The sequence below is a fragment of the Salvelinus namaycush genome, chromosome 31 (assembly GCF_016432855.1).
Source record: "Salvelinus namaycush isolate Seneca chromosome 31, SaNama_1.0, whole genome shotgun sequence".
In the NCBI taxonomy this organism is placed as follows: Eukaryota; Metazoa; Chordata; class Actinopteri; order Salmoniformes; family Salmonidae; genus Salvelinus; species Salvelinus namaycush.
The window spans coordinates 2,132,639-2,152,638 of record NC_052337.1 but is presented as its reverse complement, the minus strand read 5'-3'; the positions used below and the strand labels follow the sequence as shown (position 1 = coordinate 2,152,638).

At 41.6% G+C, this 20,000-nt stretch overlaps 1 protein-coding gene across 2 annotated transcripts; it reads right to left on the bottom strand.

The window, feature by feature from the left end:
- Positions 1-1,936: 1,936 nt before the first annotated feature.
- On the bottom strand, positions 1,937-18,929 carry isoc1 (isochorismatase domain containing 1). 2 transcript variants are annotated; one of them, XM_038970823.1, is made up of 6 exons: positions 18,600-18,929; positions 11,084-11,203; positions 9,108-9,311; positions 6,168-6,284; positions 3,066-3,242; positions 1,937-2,560 (listed from the first exon to the last, which is right to left on the bottom strand). In XM_038970823.1, the coding sequence occupies exons 1-5, from the start codon at positions 18,903-18,905 to the stop codon at positions 3,096-3,098; spliced, it is 894 nt and encodes a 297-aa protein (XP_038826751.1). In that variant the 5' UTR covers positions 18,906-18,929; the 3' UTR covers positions 1,937-2,560; positions 3,066-3,095. The 2 variants fall into 2 exon arrangements, with proteins under 2 accessions (XP_038826751.1, XP_038826750.1); XM_038970822.1 differs by having other exon boundaries at positions 1,937-3,242.
- Positions 18,930-20,000: the final 1,071 nt, after the last annotated feature.

Sequence of the window (20,000 nt, the reverse complement as noted above, 5' to 3'; positions counted from 1 at the left end):
TGTAGACACCAGATAAGTACTGTAGACACCAGATGGTCAGATAGGTACTGTAGACACCAGATAGTCAGATAGGTAATGTAGACACCAGAGAGTCAGATAGGTAGTGTAGACACCAGATAAGTACTGTAGACACCAGATAGGTACTGTAGACACCAGATAAGTACTGTAGACACCAGATAGTCAGATAGGTAGTGTAGACACCAGAGTCAGATAAGTATTATAGACACCAGATATTCAGATAGTGTAGACACCAAATAGGTACTGTAGACACCAGTCAGATAAGTATTATAGACACCAAATAGGTACTGTAGACACCAGATAGTCAGATAGGTAATGTAGACACCAGAAAGTCAGATAGGTAGTGTAGACACCAGATATTCAGATAGTGTAGACACCAAATAGGTACTGTAGACACCAGAGTCAGATAAGTATTATAGACACCAGATATTCAGATAGTGTAGACACCAAATAGGTACTGTAGACACCAGAGTCAGATAAGTATTATAGACACCAAATAGGTACTGTAGACACCAGATAGTCAGATAGGTAATGTAGACACCAGAAAGTCAGATAGGTAGTGTAGACACCAGATAAGTATTGTAGACACCAGATAGGTACTGTAGACACCAGATAGTCAGATAGGTAATGTAGACACCAGAAAGTCAGATAAGTAGTGTAGACACCAGAGTCAGATAAGTATTATAGACACCAGATAGTGAGATAGTGTAGACACCAAATAGGTACTGTAGACACCAAATAGGTACTGTAGACACCAGAGAGTCAGATCGTGTAGACACCAGATAAGTACTGTAGACACCAAATAGGTACTTTAGACACCAAATAGTCAGATAGGTAATGTAGACACCAGAAGTCAGATAAGTAGTGTAGACACCAGAGTCAGATAAGTATTATAGACACCAGATAGTGAGATAGTGTAGACACCAAATAGGTACTGTAGACACCAAATAGGTACTGTAGACACCAGATAGTCAGATCGTGTAGACACCAGATAAGTACTGTAGACACCAAATAGGTACTTTAGACACCAAATAGTCAGATAGGTAATGTAGACACCAGAAGTCAGATAAGTAGTGTAGACACCAGAGTCAGATAAGTATTATAGACACCAGATAGTGAGATAGTGTAGACACCAAATAGGTACTGTAGACACCAAATAGGTACTGTAGACACCAGATAGTCAGATCGTGTAGACACCAGATAAGTACTGTAGACACCAAATAGGTACTTTAGACACCAAATAGTCAGATAGGTAATGTAGACACCAGAAAGTCAGATAAGTAGTGTAGACACCAGAGTCAGATAAGTATTATAGACACCAGATAGTCAGATAGTGTAGACACCAAATAGGTACTGTAGACACCAAATAGGTACTTTAGACACCAAATAGTCAGATAGGTAATGTAGACACCAGCGAGTCAGATAAGTATTATAGACACCAGATAGTCAGATAGTGTAGACACCAAATAGGTAGTGTAGACACCAGATAGGTAGTGTAGACACCAGATAGGTAGTGTAGACACCAGATAGGTAGTATAGACACCAGATAGGTAGTGTAGACACCAGATAGGTAGTGTAGACACCAGATAGGTAGTGTAGACACCAGATAGGTACTGTAGACACCAGATAGGTACTGTAGACACCAGATAGTCAGATAAATACTATAGGCACCAGATAGTCAGATAAGTACTATAGACACCAAATAGTCAGATAGGTACTGTAGACACCAGAGTCAGATAGGTACTGTAGACACCAGATAGTGAGATAGGTACTGTAGTCTCACACGCTTGCACACACTTTCGGCATTGAGGGATTTTTATCATTTACGATGAGGCTTGCTAGTGTAATAAGCCTTTTGTGCAATGTTTTATTTTCATGGTTTAGGACCAACTAAATGGTAAGAACTAGATCAAAGAAATGTCTCAACAATTTCTTATATTTATTTCCCCCTTTTCATTACAGGCAGATAAGAGAATACGGCAGTGAACACATGATAAAAATAGACGAGGAAGTACAATTCCGAATTACTGTCATACTGTGAGCTGTTGACAAAAAGGGAAACAGGAATTATACATTAGGAAATATATCATATTTATTCATTTTTCTACATCAAACCCTGACTCACATACAATATACTAGTCACATGAAGCAAGCACTTAATCACCCATGTGCTCAGGCAGGCTAGAAAGCTCAGTGCATAAATATCATTGGTACCAAAATAGCCCAGCCAAGGTTTCCCAAGTCCAAGACTCAGTGTGTATGTTTATCAACCCACATGAAACTGGTCAGTGGAAATGTACTGGTCCTATGACATCACCTCAATGTGCACTTTCAGTTCAAGACAAGTCCTTCCCTACAACAAGGTTAGATTTTCACAATATTTAATCCAGCTGGAGTGAAATGCTGCATACGCAATGGGCTTCCCAGACCAGGACTGAAGAAGAACTGGTCCATCCCCTTCCCAGACCAGGACTGAAGAAGAACTGGTCCATCCCCTTCCCAGACCAGGACTGAAAGAAAACTGGTCCATCTCCCAATTCACCTTAAAGCGTCAAATCAGCAGGAAAAAAAATAAGGGATGGGGCTGGTGAAGTGTAACCACTCAAATTCATAGACAGAGCTATGGATGCAATATATATGAGGCTATATAGTGTTTGTTGTTGTCAAACATTGGAGTAAAATAAGGTTATATTTTGGGTTCTCATGGACTGTGACAGGTGAATTAAGCTCATGAGGCATTTCCAAGTTATATTCCTCAAGAATCAATGGGTACATATAATTAAATTATAATTCCAAAAATAGATTAAGCAACTGCAGATCGCCCCTTTAAACCTCTTGATTCCTGTTGGTTCTCTGTCACTGCTTGATGGTAGAAGTTGTCCCTAACCACAGATATCCCTACCCTCAATCCTAACCTTAACCATTACATACTAATTTAACCACAGATCTAGGATCAGGCTACTCTACACCTAACTTCTATCCTTAACCACTATGAGAATATGAACCCATATCTATATCTGGGATCAGTGGACAAGGACACATTCTACCTTTTCCTTTTTCACCACGCGTGGCCTAGTCTAGACCTTGGAAAGCAAGCCAGACTCGGGAGCGCTGGCCTTGATGATATTCTGGATCTCCTTGAATTTTGGGTGCTCCTTGTCGCCTACCAGCTGGAGGAGGACAGACTCACTGGTGGTGACAATGATCCCGGTGCGAGCCATTCGCTGAGAGAGATAGAAAGAGATTATTATTGTTTATGTAGCCTTTATTTAACTAGGCAAGTCAGTTAAGAACAAATTCTTATTTACAATGACGGCCTACCAAAAGGCGGGGGCTGGGATTTAAATAAATAAATAAATAGGACAAAACACACATCACGACGAGAAACCACAACACTACATAAAGACCTAAGACAACAACATAGCATGGCATCAACTCATGACAACACAGCATGGTAGCAACACAACATGACAACAACATGGTAGCAGCACAACATGGCAGCAGCACAACATGGTAGCAGCACAAAACATGGTACTAACATTATTGGGCACAGACAACAGCACAAAGGGCAAGAAGGTCGAGACATCAATGCATCACGCGAACCAGCCACGACTGTCAGTAAGAGTGTCCATGATTGAGTCTTTGAATGAAGAGATGTAGATAAAACTGTCTAGTTTGAGTGTTTTTTGCAGCTTGTTCCAGTCGCTAGCTGCAGCGAACTGAAAAGACAAGCGACCCAGGGATGTGTGTGCTTTGGGGACCTTTAACAGAATGTGACTGGTAGAACGGGTGTTGTATGTGGAGGATGAGGGCTGCAGTAGATATCTCAGATAGGGGAGAGTGAGGACCTAGAGGGTTTTATAAATAAGCATCAACCAGTGGGTCTTGCGACGGGTATACAGAGATGACCAGTTTACAGAGGAGTATAGATTGCAGTGATGTGTCCTATAAAGAGCATAAGATATAAGGAGAAAGCGAGAGAGATGCAGCGAGAGAGAGAGCAGACATACACGATTTTGATAAACTCCCATATCTACTGGGTGAAATACCAGTGTGCCATCACAGCAGCAAGATTTGTGACCTGTTGCCACAAGAAAAGGGCAACCAGTGAAGAACAAACACCATTGTAAATACAACCCATATTTATGCTTATTTATTTTCCCTTTTGTACTTCAACCATTTGTACATCGTTACAACACTGTATTATGTCTTTATTCTTTTGAAACTTCAGTGAGTGGAATGTTCACTGTTCATATTTATTGTTAATTTCACTTTTGTTTATTATCTACCTCACTTGCTTTAGCAATGTTAACATATGTTTCCCATGCCAATAAAGCCCCTTGAATTGAGAGAGAGAGACGCAGAGAGAGAGAGAGAGAGACGCAGAGAGAGAGAGAGAGACGCAGAGAGAGAGAGAGAGAGAGAGAGACGCAGAGAGGCACAGAGAGAGAGACACAGAGAGAGAGAGACGCAGAGAGAGACGCAGAGAAAGACGCAGAGAGAGAGACGCAGAGAGAGAGAGACGCAGAGAGAGAGAGGCACAGAGAGAGAGAGGCACAGAGAGAGAGAGACACAGAGAGAGAGACACAGAGAGAGAGAGACGCAGTGAGAGAGAGACGCAGTGAGAGAGAGACGCAGAGAGAGAGGCACAGAGAGAGAGAGACGCAGAGAGAGAGAGACGCAGAGAGAGAGAGACGCAGCGAGAGAGAGAGAGACGCATCAGAGAGAAGGCAAGTACCCACTAGCACATAGTAAGAGCTGAGTCTGACTAGACGTGTGTTAATAAATACCCTGCTGCTGTAAATTATGCAATAGGTTATTTTTTGGATGACTTTATTGTCCGTTTAGTACATGAACAATGGAAATTAGTACTTTGCATATCCCATTCTCCCTGGTAGACATACAGTACATACAGAAAGAGAGAGGTTGGGGTCAGAGCCAGAGCCAGAGAGAGAGAGAGCCAGAGAGAGAGAGAGAGAGACAGAGCGCGAGAGAGAGCGAGAGAGCGCGAGAGACAGAGAGAGAGAGCGAGAGAGCGAGAGAGGTTGGGGTCAGAGCCAAAGTCAGCCAAAGTCAGTACAACGCCCCCAGATCAGTTTGAAGTGCCTTGCTCAAAGGCACAATGGCGGTAGGTAGAACATGGAATATCGATATAGGTTCATATGGTAATACTGCATGGTGCTGCTGCAGCGTGGTGATGCTGATGCTGCATGGTGCTGCTCTCCAACCTTTTCTTTTAGAAGAATGTCTTCATACTGTACAAATTAAATGTCCGAGCTACTCACACTCTTCATGTATTGTTGTTGGTAGCAGGGTTGAGGTCAATTCCATTTCAATTCAGAAAGTAAACCAAATTCCAATTCAACATTTTACTAATTGAAATGCATTGGGGAAAAAAAAGTCAGTGTACTTCCTGAATTGACTGGATGGAATGGAATTGATGAAATGGATTGTTGTTAGAAGCACCATCTTTCACCATGAAAACGTTGAAAATAACTTGTAGAAATGTTTTCAGCAGCATATATATTTGATGAAAATAGAGTCAAATAGCTTATTCACTCAATATCCCTTAGCTAACCTAGCAGAGCCGTCTTATCGCGATACCAATACCTGCTGCTTTTTACTTTGCAGCATTCTGTGTTCACATGAAATCACGTAATATTACTGATTAATTCTCATTGACAGCCTGCGCGCTACCATGTTGGAGACCCCTGTGATGTTTACATATTACACTTTCATGATATTATGCAAATATGTATACAAGGCCCCCTGAGTGGCGCAGCGGTGTAAGGCACTGCATCTCAGTGCTAGAGGTGTCACTACAGACCCTGGTTCGATCCTGATATTATGCAAATATGTATACAAGGCCCCCTGAGTGGCACAGCGGTGTAAGGCACTGCATCTCAGTGCTAGAGGTGTCACTACAGACCCTGGTTCGATCCTGGGCTGTATCACAACCGGCCGTGATCGGGAGTCGCATAGGGCGGCGCACAGCGTCGTCCTGGTCAGGGGAAGGTTTGGCCGGGGTAGGCCGTCGTTTTAAAATAAGAATTTGTTCTTAACGGACTTGCCTAGTTAAATAAAAAGGTTAAATAAAAATAAATATGAAAATATACATTTAAATAAATACATGAAAATATGATACTTACGTCCAGTGCAAACATTCTGTCCATCATGCTACGGGATGAGGTGGAGTCTGCCACCATGTGCACCTCGAAACCCCTTGCTAGCAGGTCCAGGGCTGTCTGCTGGATGCACACATGGGTCTGAGACAGACAACACAGGAGGTCTGGGTTACTTATAGGAAGAGCTATGTTCAAAGTCCTGATGACAAAAATGGCTACTAATAAGGACATATCTTTGGTTATTAAGTGCATACGTTCTAATTGTACAGTACTGGGATTTCACTCTCTGCTGTCCAATCAACTGTACCACTAGACTACACCCCTAGATGGCGGCAACGTGTAAGACAGTCACCCCCTATACAATTTGAGTACAAGTTTATTTGTCACGTGCACCGAATACAACAGTGAAATGCTTACTTACAGGCTCTAACCAATAGTGCAAAAAAGGTATTAGGTGAACAATAGGTAAGTAAAGAAATAAAAAACAACAGTAAAAAAAAATAACAGTAGCGAGGCTATATACAGTAGAGAGGCTATAAAAGTAGCGAGGCTACATACAGACACCGGTTAGTCAGGCTGATTGAGGTAGTATGTACATGTAGATATGGTTAAAGTGACTATGCAATTATGATGAACAGAGAGTAGCAGTAGCGTAAAAGAGGGGTTGGCGGGTGGTGGGTGGCGGGTGGCGGGACACAATGCAGATAGCCCGGTTAGCCAATGTGCGGGAGCACTGGTTGGTCGAGCCAATTGAGGTAGGTATGTACATGAATGTATAGTTAAAGTGACTATGCAAATATGATAAACAGAGAGTAGCAGCAGCGTAAAAGAGGGGTTGGGGGGGCACACAATGCAAATAGTTCGGGTAGCCATTTGATTACTAGGCTCCCACTAGGCTCCCAAAACCACTGTGTAAACCAGTGGTTTTTAACACTGGTGTGCCTTGAGGAACTCTCAGGAGTACTGCAAAACTTTTCCTAATCTTGATATTATTATTATTTTCTGGAACATTCACTTATAAACGTGACCTGTGGAATGCACCGGGAATCTGATTTGGGAGCCTAGTGGCGGTCAGATAAACCATTACATGTCACATGGTTACATCTGTGTGGTTGTTTCAAGTCCAGTGTGATCAGGCTGTTGTTACATTTGTATCATTTAAAGGGGTGTGCATTACGATCAAAGTCATTTGTATCATTTAAAGGGGTGTGCATTACGATCAAAGTCATTTGTATAATTTAAAGGGGTGTGCATTACGAGCAAAGTAATTTGTATCATTAAAGGGGTGTGCATTACGATCAAAGTCATTTGTATCATTGAAAGGGGTGTGCATTACGAGCAAAGTCATTTGTATCATTGAAAGGGGTGTGCATTACGAGCAAAGTCATTTGTATCATTTAAAGGGGTGTGCATTACGAGCAGTGTCATTTGTATCATTTAAAAGGGTGTGCATTACGAGCAGTGTCATTTGTATCATTTAAAGGGGTGTGCATTACGAGCAGTGTCATTTGTATCATTTAAAGGGGTGTGCATTACGAGCAGTGTCATTTGTATCATTTAAAGGGGTGTGCATTACGAGCAGTGTCATTTGTATCATTTAAAGGGGTGTGCATTACGAGCAGTGTCATTTGTATCATTTAAAGGGGTGTGCATTACGAGCAAAGTCATTTGTATCATTTTACTTTGCCTGTGAAAAACATTAGCACAGGCAAGTCTGATTAGGCTTAGCTGTAGCACAGCCTCTGCTACAGAAACAAAAGGAGCATGGCTTTGTGTCTATGGTTTGTATCTTTAGAATGTAGAAAACCACTCATCTCTAGCACCACAAACCGTTCAAAACTAAAGACCTACTTTACCAGAGCTACATTTTTTTCTTGCTGCCGTGGATTTGCGGGACACTCTTAAATGGTTACACACAAATTAAATCGTGAGTAAGGAATTATACTGAACAAAAACAAATGCAACATGCAAAAATTTCAACAATTTCACTGAGTTACAGTGAAATAAATAAAAATAAAATAAAAAATAAACTGAAATAAATTAATTTGGCCCTAATCTATGGTTTTCACATGACTGGGCAGGGGCGCAGCCATGGGTGGGCATATGTCCACACACTCGGGAGCCAGGCCCAGGTAATCAGAATGAGTTTTTCCCCTGGGCTGGCGTGCTTACACGTGGTCTGTGGTTGTGAGGACAGTTGGAAGTACTGCCAAATTCTCTAAAACGATGGAGGCGGCTTATGGTAGAGAAATCAACATTCAATTCTCTGGCAATAGCCCTGGTGGACATTTCTGCAGTCAGCATGCCAATTGCACGCTCCCTCAAAACTTGAGGCATCTGTGGCATTGTGTTGTGTAACAAAACTGCACATTTTAGAGTGGCCTTTTATTGTCCCCAGCACAAGGTGCACCTGTGTAATGACCATGCTGTTTAATCAGCTTCTTGATATGCCACACCTGTCAGGTGGATGGATTATCTTGGCAAAGGAGAAATGCTCACTAACAGGGATGTAAACAGATTTGTGCCCAAAATTTGAGAGAAATAAGCTTTTTGTGCATATGGAACATTTTTGGGGATCTTTTACTTCAGCTCTTGAAACATGGGACCAACACTTTACATGTTGCATTTATATTTTTGTTCAGTATATGAAAACGATCAAAATATTTCAAATTAACACTATTTAATATTTTTATTATTAAAGTATTGATCAGATGGAGGTCATTACCACTAAATAATTTTAAAATCGGGAAATGTTAGGTGTGCAGCCGAATGCTTTATCCCTTTGAGGTGTGCCACGGTTCAAAAAAGGTTGGGAACCATTGGTGTAAGCAATATGGTGGGAGCTCCATCTTTCTCTATTCCCTACAGCTATCACACCCTCTCATATCTCCACAAGTGCAAACGGCGTACAGTCTGGGAGTCGATTTGCAATTCAAGGACAGTCTCCCTCTCTCTGAACCTTACCTCCACCCCGAACAGCACCACGCTGCGGACCCCCGGCAGGTCGGCCAGGGCTGCCTCGGCCTCAGGCAGCACCATGGAGAACTTGGTCTTAGGGAACACCAGCCTGGCTCCAGTAAGGTCCATCTCCTGCACCGTGCTACCCAGGCCTTTGGGGTACTGCTCCGACACGATGACGGGAATCCCCAGGATACGAGCCCCCTGAAGCTACACAGTAGAGGGGATGGAGGGAGAGGGGAATATATAAATGTCATATACAGATGTAGGATCTTAATTTGAGCCAGTTTTCAACAGAAGGAAAATAATCCTGCAGCAACAGGAAATGTAAATTATTATTATTATTATTATTATTATGGCTTTGCAATTCTGCCTAGAAGGCCAACATCTCAGAGTCGCCTCTTCACTGTTCACGTTGAGACTGGTGTTTTGCGGGTACTATTTAATGAAGCTGCCAGTTGAGGACTTGTGATGCGTCCGTTTCTCAAACTAGACACTAATGTACTTGTCCTCTTGCTCAGTTCTGCACCGGGGCCTCCCACTCCTCTTTCTATTCTGGTTAGAGACAGTTTGCGCTGTTCTGTGAAGGGAGTAGTACACAGCATTATACAAGATCTTCAGTTTCTTGGCAATTTCTCGCATGGAATAGTCTTCATTTCTCAGAACAAGAATAGACTGACGAGTTTGAGAAGAAAGTTATTTGTTTCTGGACATTTTGAGCCTGTAATCGAACCCACAAATGCTGATGCTTCAGATACTCAACTAGTCTAAAGAAGGACAGTTTTATTGCTTCTTTAATCAGAACAACAGTTTTCAGCTGTGCTAACATAATTGCAAAAGGGTTTTCTAACGATCAATTAGCCTTTTAAAATGATAAACTTGGATTAGCTAACACAATGTGCCATTGGAACAGGAGTGATGGTTGCTGATAAGGGACCTCTGTACCCCTATGTAGATATTCCATAAAAGAATCTGCCGTTTCCAGCTAAAAATAGTCATTTACAACATTAACACTGTCTACACTGTATTTCTGATCAATTTGATGTTATTTTAATGGACAATTATTTTTGTTTTTCATTCAAAAACAACGACATTTCTAAGTGACCCTAAATTTTGAATGGTAGTGTATATTTACAGTACCAGTCAAAAGTGTGGACACACCTACTCATTCAAGGGTTTTTCTTTATTTTTACTATTTTCTACATTGTAGAATAGTAGTGAAGACATAAAAACTATGAATTAACACATATGGAAGTAACCAAAAAAGTGTTAAAGAAATCAAAATATATTTTATATTCATCAAAGTAGCCACCCTTTGCCTTTACATCTTTGCACACTCTTGGCATTTTAAATTCTCTTATTGCTAACTAACGTTAGACACCTAGCTAGAATTCGTAACATATAGTACATTTGGCAAATTTGTTACATATTGTGCGTTTTGATAATGTCTAACATATAATACAAATTGTAATTCATAACATAGCCTATCATATGAAATGGTTGATGGACATCCACAAATGAATACATACCATACGAAATGTAATATATCATACTAAATGCATTGCCTTGGGGTTTACATACAGAATAATAATAATAATATGCCTCTGATGTTTAATGATAAATAATGGTCTAACTGCCTACAGTTTTCTTGACATTTATTTTCATTTTTGTGATAGGCTCACTATTTATTTTGTCAGGACATAGTGTGCAAAGCTGTCATCAAGGCAAAGGGTGGCTACTTTGAATAATCTCAAATATAAAATATATTTTGATTTGTTTAACACTTTTTTGGTTACTACATGATTCCATATGTGTTATTTCATAGTTTTGATGTCTTCACTATTATTATACAATGTAGAAAATTGTAAAAATATTTAAAAAACCTGGAATGAGTAGATGTGTCCAAACGTTTGGCTTGTACTGTACATAAATATTGTTTAAATGTAAATTAACAAGGGTGTATGAAAAGGGGGTCAATTTACCAGTCTCTGTCCCACACTGATGATGTCACCGAAGTACTTGATAGCTGGGCGGAATCTTTCCTGCATGTCACAGCAGAAGAAAACCGTGGTGGCTGGGATCAGGTTCCCCAGTATTGTCACCTGCATATAAAACAATAGGATGATTTATGGTTTTGCCATCATAGTTTTATATTTAGTCTACATTATCAATGACTGAGCTTAGTTGACTGCTTTGTCTTTGAGGAGAAATAAGTATTTATCGTAAAATTGACTATGTGTGTCTTTCAGAGGAGTTGGGATGAAGTGGAAGACGGATTTCCATTGGAGCCTTGTGTAAAATTGGACAATAAAGGAATCTTAATCGTAATATTTGATGTACTATGAAATATGGTATCTACAGTATAATAGAAATGATCAAATTGAACATTCTGGTTTGGTTCAGCTGTTGTATATTCAGTAGATTATAGCTTAATGACAAGTAGAAAACATAATTAAATTAGCGACATGTTTGTAATCCTATCGTTGTAACAGCTCAACCCAGTATTGCTCAGGCATTTCCCTTCATCTCTTTTTAATATCTCAATGGCGCGGCAGAGTATTAATTTAATGAACATATCTTTAATATCACTATTGCTATTATAATAAGGAAGGGAGAAATAGTATTGTGACATCACGACGAAGACATTTCTCAGGGTTGAGTGAATAGTTTGCCACTGTCTCTCTGTTATTTGGTTGTAATCGTACAATAAGATTTGAAAGATCTAGTTCCAGTTCACCAGAGACATTAAGCCCTGGACTAAAAAAAACGTTTTTAATGGAGATTCACCATTGATCATGTTTTTTTTAGTCAAAGAGTCCTTAATTGGAACAATAACAAAGCATCCATGATATCAAACGTATCATTTTAACCTTGTTTTGACGCTTATACAGTGTTTGTTTACAAATATTGGGAGTAAAACAAGCTTATATTTTGGGTTCTGATGGGGTACGACAGTTGAACTGACAACATGAGGCATTTCTAAGTTACATTCATAAATAATTATAGTGTATCATAATGTATTTATGACCATCTTTTAACAAACATTGGACAGTAAGACTTGCCAATGGTTCCTAAGATCTAGTCGCGATGCTGCCATCTCCGTCGGCGCCAAGTTCTGTCTGTGTACAATAACTATACTATTCTACTGTATCTTAGTCCGTTCCGCTCGGACATCGCTCGTCCATATGTATATAGTTATTTTCCATTCCTACTTAGATGTCTGTGTATTTGGGTATATGTTGTGTAATTTGTTAGATATTACTGCACTGTCGGAGGTAGAAGCACAAGCATTTCGCTAAACCCGCAATAACATCTGCTAATCACGTGTACTGTATGTGACCAATACAATTTGATGGTTACAATAGGGGTTCAATTGATATAATAAAAAAAAACATTGGTGTAAAGTACTTCAAAGTAGTACTTAAGTATGTTTTGGGGTATCTGTACTCCATTATTTATATTTCTAACACATTTTATTGAACTACATTCCTGAAGAAAATAATGTACTTTTTACTCCATACATTTTCCCTGACAGCCAAAAGTACTCGTTACATTTTGAATGCTTAGCAGGACAGGAAAATGGTCCAATTCACACAATTGTCAAGACAACATCCCTGGTCATCCCTACTGCCTCTGATCTGGAGGACTCACTAAACAGAGAACATCCCTGGTCATCCCTACTGCCAGTGATCTGGAGGACTCACTAAACAGAGAACATCCCTGGTCATCCCTACTGCCTCTGATCTGGAGGACTCACTAAACAGAGAACATCCCTGGTCATCCCTACTGGCTCTGATCTGGAGGACTCACTGTACACACATGCTTCAGTTTCTAAATTATGTCTGTGTCACACCCTGATCTGTTTCACCTGTCTTTGTGCTTGTCTCCACCCCTCTCCAGGTGTCACCCATCGTCCTCATTATCCCCTGTGTATTTAGACCTGTGTTCTCTGTTTGTCTGTTGCCAGTTTGTCTTGTCAAGCTTACCCACGTGTTTTCAGAGTTCCTGTTTTTCCTAGTCCTCCCGGTTTTGACCTCTTGCCTGCCCTGACACTAAGCCCGCCTGCCTGTCCCTGAGCCTGCCTGCCGACCGGTACCCTTGCCCCATCTCTGGATTATTGACCCCTGCCTGGCTTGACCTGTCTCTTGCCTGCCCCTTGGACTATTAAACCATTGTTTATTCAAAGTGTCTGAATCTGGGTCCTAACTGAAACCTGATAGTCTGAGTGTTGGTGTGTCCCTGGCTATCCATAAATAAATAAATACATTTTAATTTGTGGCATCTGGTTTGCTTAATAAAAGGAATTTGAAATGGTTTATACTTTTACTTTTGATACTTAAGTATATTTAAAACCAAAAACTTTTACTCAAGTATCATTTTACTGGGCGACTTTCACTTGAGTCATTTTCTATCATCTTATCTTTACTTTTAGTCAAGTATGACAATGGGGTACTTTTTCCACCACTGTAAAAAACGGGTAGAGAGTTGCTTTGGAACGGGTAGAGCGTTGCTTTGAAAACGGGTAGAGAGTTGCTTTGAAAACGGGTAGAGAGTTGCTTTGAAAACGGGTAGAGAGTTGCTTTGAAAACGGGTAGAGAGTTGCTTTGGAACGGGCAGAGAGTTGCTTTGGAACGGGCAGAGAGTTGCTTTGGAACGGGCAGAGAGTTGCTTTGAAAACGGGTAGAGCGTTGCTTTGAAACGGGCAGAGCGTTGCTTTGAAACGGGCAGAGAGTTGCTTTGAAAACGGGCAGAGAGTTGCTTTGAAAACGGGCAGAGAGTTGCTTTGAAAACGGGCAGAGAGTTGCTTTGAAAACGGGCAGAGAGTTGCTTTGGAACGGGCAGAGAGTTGCTTTGGAACGGGCAGAGAGTTGCTTTGGAACGGGCAGAGAGTTGCTTTGGAACGGGCAGAGAGTTGCTTTGGAACGGGCAGAGAGTTGCTTTGGAACGGGCAGAGAGTTGCTTTGGAACGGGCAGAGAGTTGCTTTGGAACGGGCAGAGAGTTGCTTTGGAACGGGCAGAGAGTTGCTTTGGAACGGGCAGAGAGTTGCTTTGGAACGGGCAGAGAGTTGCTTTGAAAACGGGCAGATGAGTTGCTTTGAAAACGGGCAGATGAGTTGCTTTGAAAACGGGCAGATGAGTTGCTTTGAAACGGGCAGAGCGTTGCTTTGGAACGGGCAGAGCGTTGCTTTGGAACGGGCAGAGCGTTGCTTTGGAACGGGCAGAGCGTTGCTTTGGAACGGGCAGAGGAGTTGCTTTGAAAACGGGCAGAGGAGTTGCTTTGAAAACGGGCAGAGGAGTTGCTTTGAAAACGGGCAGAGGAGTTGCTTTGAAAACGGGTAGAGGAGTTGCTTTGAAAACGGGTAGAGGAGTTGCTTTGAAAACGGGTAGAGGAGTTGCTTTGAAAACGGGTAGAGGAGTTGCTTTGAAAACGGGTAGAGGAGTTGCTTTGAAAACGGGTAGAGGAGTTGCTTTGGAACGGGCGGCCAGAGCAGTTGCTTTGGAACGGGCGGCCAGAGCGTTGCTTTGGAACGGGCGGCCAGAGCGTTGCTTTGGAACGGGCGGCCAGAGCGTTGCTTTGGAACGGGCGGCCAGAGCGTTGCTTTGGAACGGGCGGCCAGAGCGTTGCTTTGGAACGGGCGGCCAGAGCGTTGCTTTGGAACGGGCGGCCAGAGCGTTGCTTTGGAACGGGCGGCCAGAGCGTTGCTTTGGAACGGGCGGCCAGAGCGTTGCTTTGGAACGGGCGGCCAGAGCGTTGCTTTGGAACGGGCGGCCAGAGCGTTGCTTTGGAACGGGCGGCCAGAGCGTTGCTTTGGAACGGGCGGCCAGAGCGTTGCTTTGGAACGGGCGGCCAGAGCGTTGCTTTGGAACGGGCGGCCAGAGCGTTGCTTTGGAACGGGCGGCCAGAGCGTTGCTTTGGAACGGCCAGAGAGTTGCTTTGGAACGGCCAGAGAGTTGCTTTGGAACGGGCAGAGAGTTGCTTTGGAACGGGCAGAGAGTTGCTTTGGAACGGGCAGAGAGTTGCTTTGGAACGGGCAGAGAGTTGCTTTGGAACGGGCAGAGAGTTGCTTTGGAACGGGCAGAGAGTTGCTTTGGAACGGGCAGAGAGTTGCTTTGGAACGGGCAGAGAGTTGCTTTGGAACGGGCAGAGAGTTGCTTTGGAACGGGCAGAGAGTTGCTTTGGAACGGGCAGAGAGTTGCTTTGGAACGGGCAGAGAGTTGCTTTGGAACGGGCAGAGAGTTGCTTTGGGACGGGCAGAGAGTTGCTTTGGGACGGGCAGAGAGTTGCTTTGGAACGGACAGAGAGTTGCTTTGAAACGGGTAGAGAGTTGCTTTGAAACGGGTAGAGCGCTGCTTTGAAACGGGTAGAGCGCTGCTTTGAAACGGGTAGAGAGTTGCTTTGAAACGGGTAGAGAGTTGCTTTGAAACGGGCAGAGAGTTGCTTTGAAACGGGTAGAGCGTTGCTTTGAAACAGGTATGCCCACTTTTGTCATTCTATTTCTTTGTTACTAAAGGATCAATGGCATTGTCATCTCTAGTGGTGCCAGTGGTTCCTTTGGGGTTCTATTGACAGCTGCCATTGGAATCAGTGGAAAGCCTCCCAAGGATTACACGAGGGTCGTTCCTGAATGTTGGTAGCATTTGCGTCCCTTCCCTTGCCTTTGCAAACATAAATTTAAAAAAATTAAATGACAAATAGTTACACATCAAACATGTTTTTGTTCATATTGAACTCCCAATGGGCACACACTGGTTGAAATCAACGTTGTTTTCTACTTCATTTCAATGAAATTACGTTGACCCAATGTGGAATAGACGTTGAATTGAAGTCTGTGCCCAGTGGGCTGTTTATACACTGCGTGCACAATTATTAGGCAAGTTAGTATTCTGATCTTATCGTTATTTCTATGTACAACCATATAAACTTGAATGCTTATTGGATTGAATCATTTTCAGGTGAGATGTGTCTGTGTAATGAGGGAGGGTGTGGTGAAAGTCAATAACACCTTATATCAAGGTGTGCATAATTATTAGGCGGCTTCATTACCTCAGGTAAAATGGGCCAACTGACACTGAAAAGTCAACAGTTTTAAAATGCCTTTCAGACGGATGCAACACTCTTGAAATAGCTAAACTATTGAGGTGTGACAACCGGACAATCAAACGTTTTGTTGCGAATAGTCAACTGGGCCACAAAAAAAACTAATGGAGAAGAAAAGGCGCAAATTAACTGCAAAAGACTTGAGAAGAATTAAACGTCAAGCTACCAGGAACCCATTATCCTCCAGTGCCACCATATTCCAGAACTGCAACCTACCTGGATTGTCCAGGTGTCAAGTGCTCAGAGACATGGTCAAGGTCAAGAAGGCTGAAACACGACCACCACTGAATAAGATTCACAAGTTGAAGCGTCAAGATTGAAAAATCTATCTTCAGGTATTTCTTTGCCCTAACGTTTTATGGAGAGTGACTCTTGATGGACCAGATGGATGGGCCCGTGGCTAGATCAGTAATGGACACAGGGGCACCACTTCGAGGCAGGCGCCAGCAAGGTGGAGGAGGGGTACTGGTATTGGCTGCTATCATTAAGGATGAGGTAGTTGGACCTTTTCGTGGTTGAAGATGGACTGAAACTCAACTCTCAAACCTACTGCCAGTTTCTGGAACATTCTGTCTTCTATCAGTGGTACAGGAAGAAGTCCTCAGCATTCAAGAAGGCCATGATCTTTATGCAGGACAATGCTCCATCACATGCATCCATGTACTCCACTGCTTGGCTAGCCAGCAAGGACCTCAATGATGCCCGAATAATGACCTGGCCCCCTTCCTCACCTGACTTAAATCCTATTGAGAACTTGTGGGCCCTTCTCAAACGTGAGATTTACAGTGAGGGGAGACAATACACCTCTTTGAACAGCATTTGGGAGGCTGTGGTTGCGTCTTCAGTGAAAGTTGATCGTGAACAGATCAAGAAACTGACTCCATGGACGGAAGACTCATGACAGTTATTGAAAAGGAGGGTGGCTATATTGGTCACTGAATATTTTTGAAAGGCCAACATTTTTATGTAATTGTCATTTTGTGTTACTTATTTGTTACACTTACTCTAAAAATTGAGAATAAACAAGTGAGTTTGGAGAAATTATTTTAGTAATTTAGTTCCCTAATAATTGTGCACACTAATAGTTGCCTAATAAATTGTGCACACTTATATATTCCTCTGAGAAAGACAAAACTCACTTTTCCTTTGTTAAACATTCAGGTTTGAGGTTCAATAACATTTTGGATTGACTGACGGCATTGTGTTTGTTCAACAATAAAATGAATCCTGAGGAATACAATTTGCCTAATAATTGTGCATGCAGGGTATACGATCAAACATTATGCAAGTCCTTTATGCTATAAAACTTATGTACGGTTTAAAGGACTTAGGGTAAGCAAATTGGCTTGTCCCAGTGGTGATGTGTAGTGTTGTAGTGACATGTTTTGAGGATTTAGAGATATCTTTCAATTGTTTGTAATGCTAGGAAGTGAAAAGTATTTAATATATTGTATAGACCAATGAAAACAAAGGCGAATATTAAAATACCACTCCCTCAGTTTCATGAACTTTGATGTTAGGGCCTTGAAAATCATTCATTACAAAGATGTACAAGAACCTTACGTTTCTTCACCCAGAATGCCATGCACAAATGCTACCGCAATTCAAGAACGACCCACATCCCATTTTTGTCAGTCACACTACAATTACAGCTTTGATGGTTTACAATGGCAACTTCTGCACGTCATTTTTAGGCAATATTGTTGGTGTTTGTAGCCCTACTACTCAAAAGCAAATATTATGCATTTTGTATGATTATTTAGCTCAGGCTACTACTGTATTAGTGATACACAAATACAAAATACTTAGTGATAATGATAAAAGTCTACGTTTGTTTTGGCCAGTTCACAATAAATAGGGTGTATAGGTAAAATAGCCTACTGTAGCCAAATAAAATGATTAATTTCCCTTATACAGTAACTTATGTAGAAAGTTATATTAGTAGACTCCAAGACTTCGATTTTCACAGTAGAACAATTACGTTAAATAAATAATTACACCAAGTTGATAATTTCCATGCATCTATCTTCACTAACACCTACTGTACAGTAAAGACTTTATAATTATGTAAACTAATTCAATATAAAGACTTTATAATTATGAAATATGGCAACCTAAATTAAATACTGTAATGAATGTTGGATGATAGCTAGTATTTCTCTACCATTTTGGAACAAACATGTAGCCTACAAGAAATTGGGCATTTGTGACAGCGACCGTATTACTGACAAGTAGGCCAAGCTACAAAGTATTGCAGTGAACCGTTTTCAACTCAGTCTCTATGAAAACAATTCAATTTGTCAAAGTACTGTAAGTTAGTAGGTTTTGACTTTTTGGGCGATAATGTGCATCATTATATACAACATTTGCAATGAAAAAACGAAGCGGTAGAATCTTACATCCGTTTCCAAAGGTACAAATCGTAGCTTGCATTTCTCAGATATGATGAATCCTTTCGGCAAATCAATGTACTGTGCCCACTCGTCCGAATACAATTGAATCATGAATTTACGATGGAGGTCAATCTGGCGTCCGTAGAGTGACAAAAACTTTTGAATGAGCACTTCATATCCAGAACCAACAGGCACAGAGGACGGCCGCGAAAACGCCGAAAATGAAAGCAAAACAGGGACATGATTGTTGTTGCTGTGACCGTCCGCCATGATTCCAGGAGCTGTGTGAATGCGTACAGAAGCGTGGGTCATTCATAGAGGGCGCAACTGTGCAGAATCTAGAAAAGCGATCGGTAGAACAGATAGGTCTGTATTGTAGACCGGAAGAGTAGCCTAGTGTCAGGCCTATACATTCCATTTATATCTGCGACGTTGTGTTATTATGTTGTACTCTGCGCTGAATATGGCTCAAACTTCTCAACCTTATACTATTGAGTTATCGAATGTTTTCCTTGAATTTTATTTTGTTTTCCTTCTTCAAAATTAGAGTTGAATTTGATCTGAATTTGCATGTGACATTATTGTAGGCTCACAGTAATATCTAACCATTTCCCAAGAGGATAATTTTACTTAACACAATTCATTGTATTTTTAATCCAACTCATTGACGGCTTGATGATTAGTTGACAAGTTAAATCAGGTGTGCTTGTCCAGGGTTACAACAAAAATGTGTGCTGTAGGGGTTACTGGAGGACTGGAGTTGGGAAACACTGTCCTACATAATGTGTACTGTAGGGGTTACTGGAGGACTGGAGTTGGGAAACACTGTCCTACATAATGTGTACTGTAGGGGTTACTGGAGGACTGGAGTTGGGAAACACTGTCCTACATAATGTGTACTGTAGGGGTTACTGGAGGACTGGAGTTGGGAAACACTGTCCTACATAATGTGTACTGTAGGGGTTACTGGAGGACTGGAGTTGGGAAATACTCCCCTACATAATGTGTACTGTAGGGGTTACTGGAGGACTGGAGTTGGGAAACACTGCCTTACATAATGTGTACTGTAGGGGTTACTGGAGGACTGGAGTTGGGAAACACTGGTCAGTAGGGTTAAACATTTACACCTTATGCAGTTTTATAAAAACATCAAATTAAGAAGTGCTGATCTGTCTTCTATGACCGTTCTGTTCTCTAATCTGTTTTCTATGACCGTTCCGTTCTCTAATCTGTCTTCTATGACCGTTCCGTTCTCTAATCTGTCTTCTATGACCGTTCCGTTCTCTAATCTGTCTTCTATGACCGTTCCGTTCTCTAATCTGTCTCCTATGACCGTTCCGTTCTCTAATCTGTTTTCTATGACCGTTCCGTTCTCTAATCTGTCTTCTATGACCGTTCCGTTCTCTA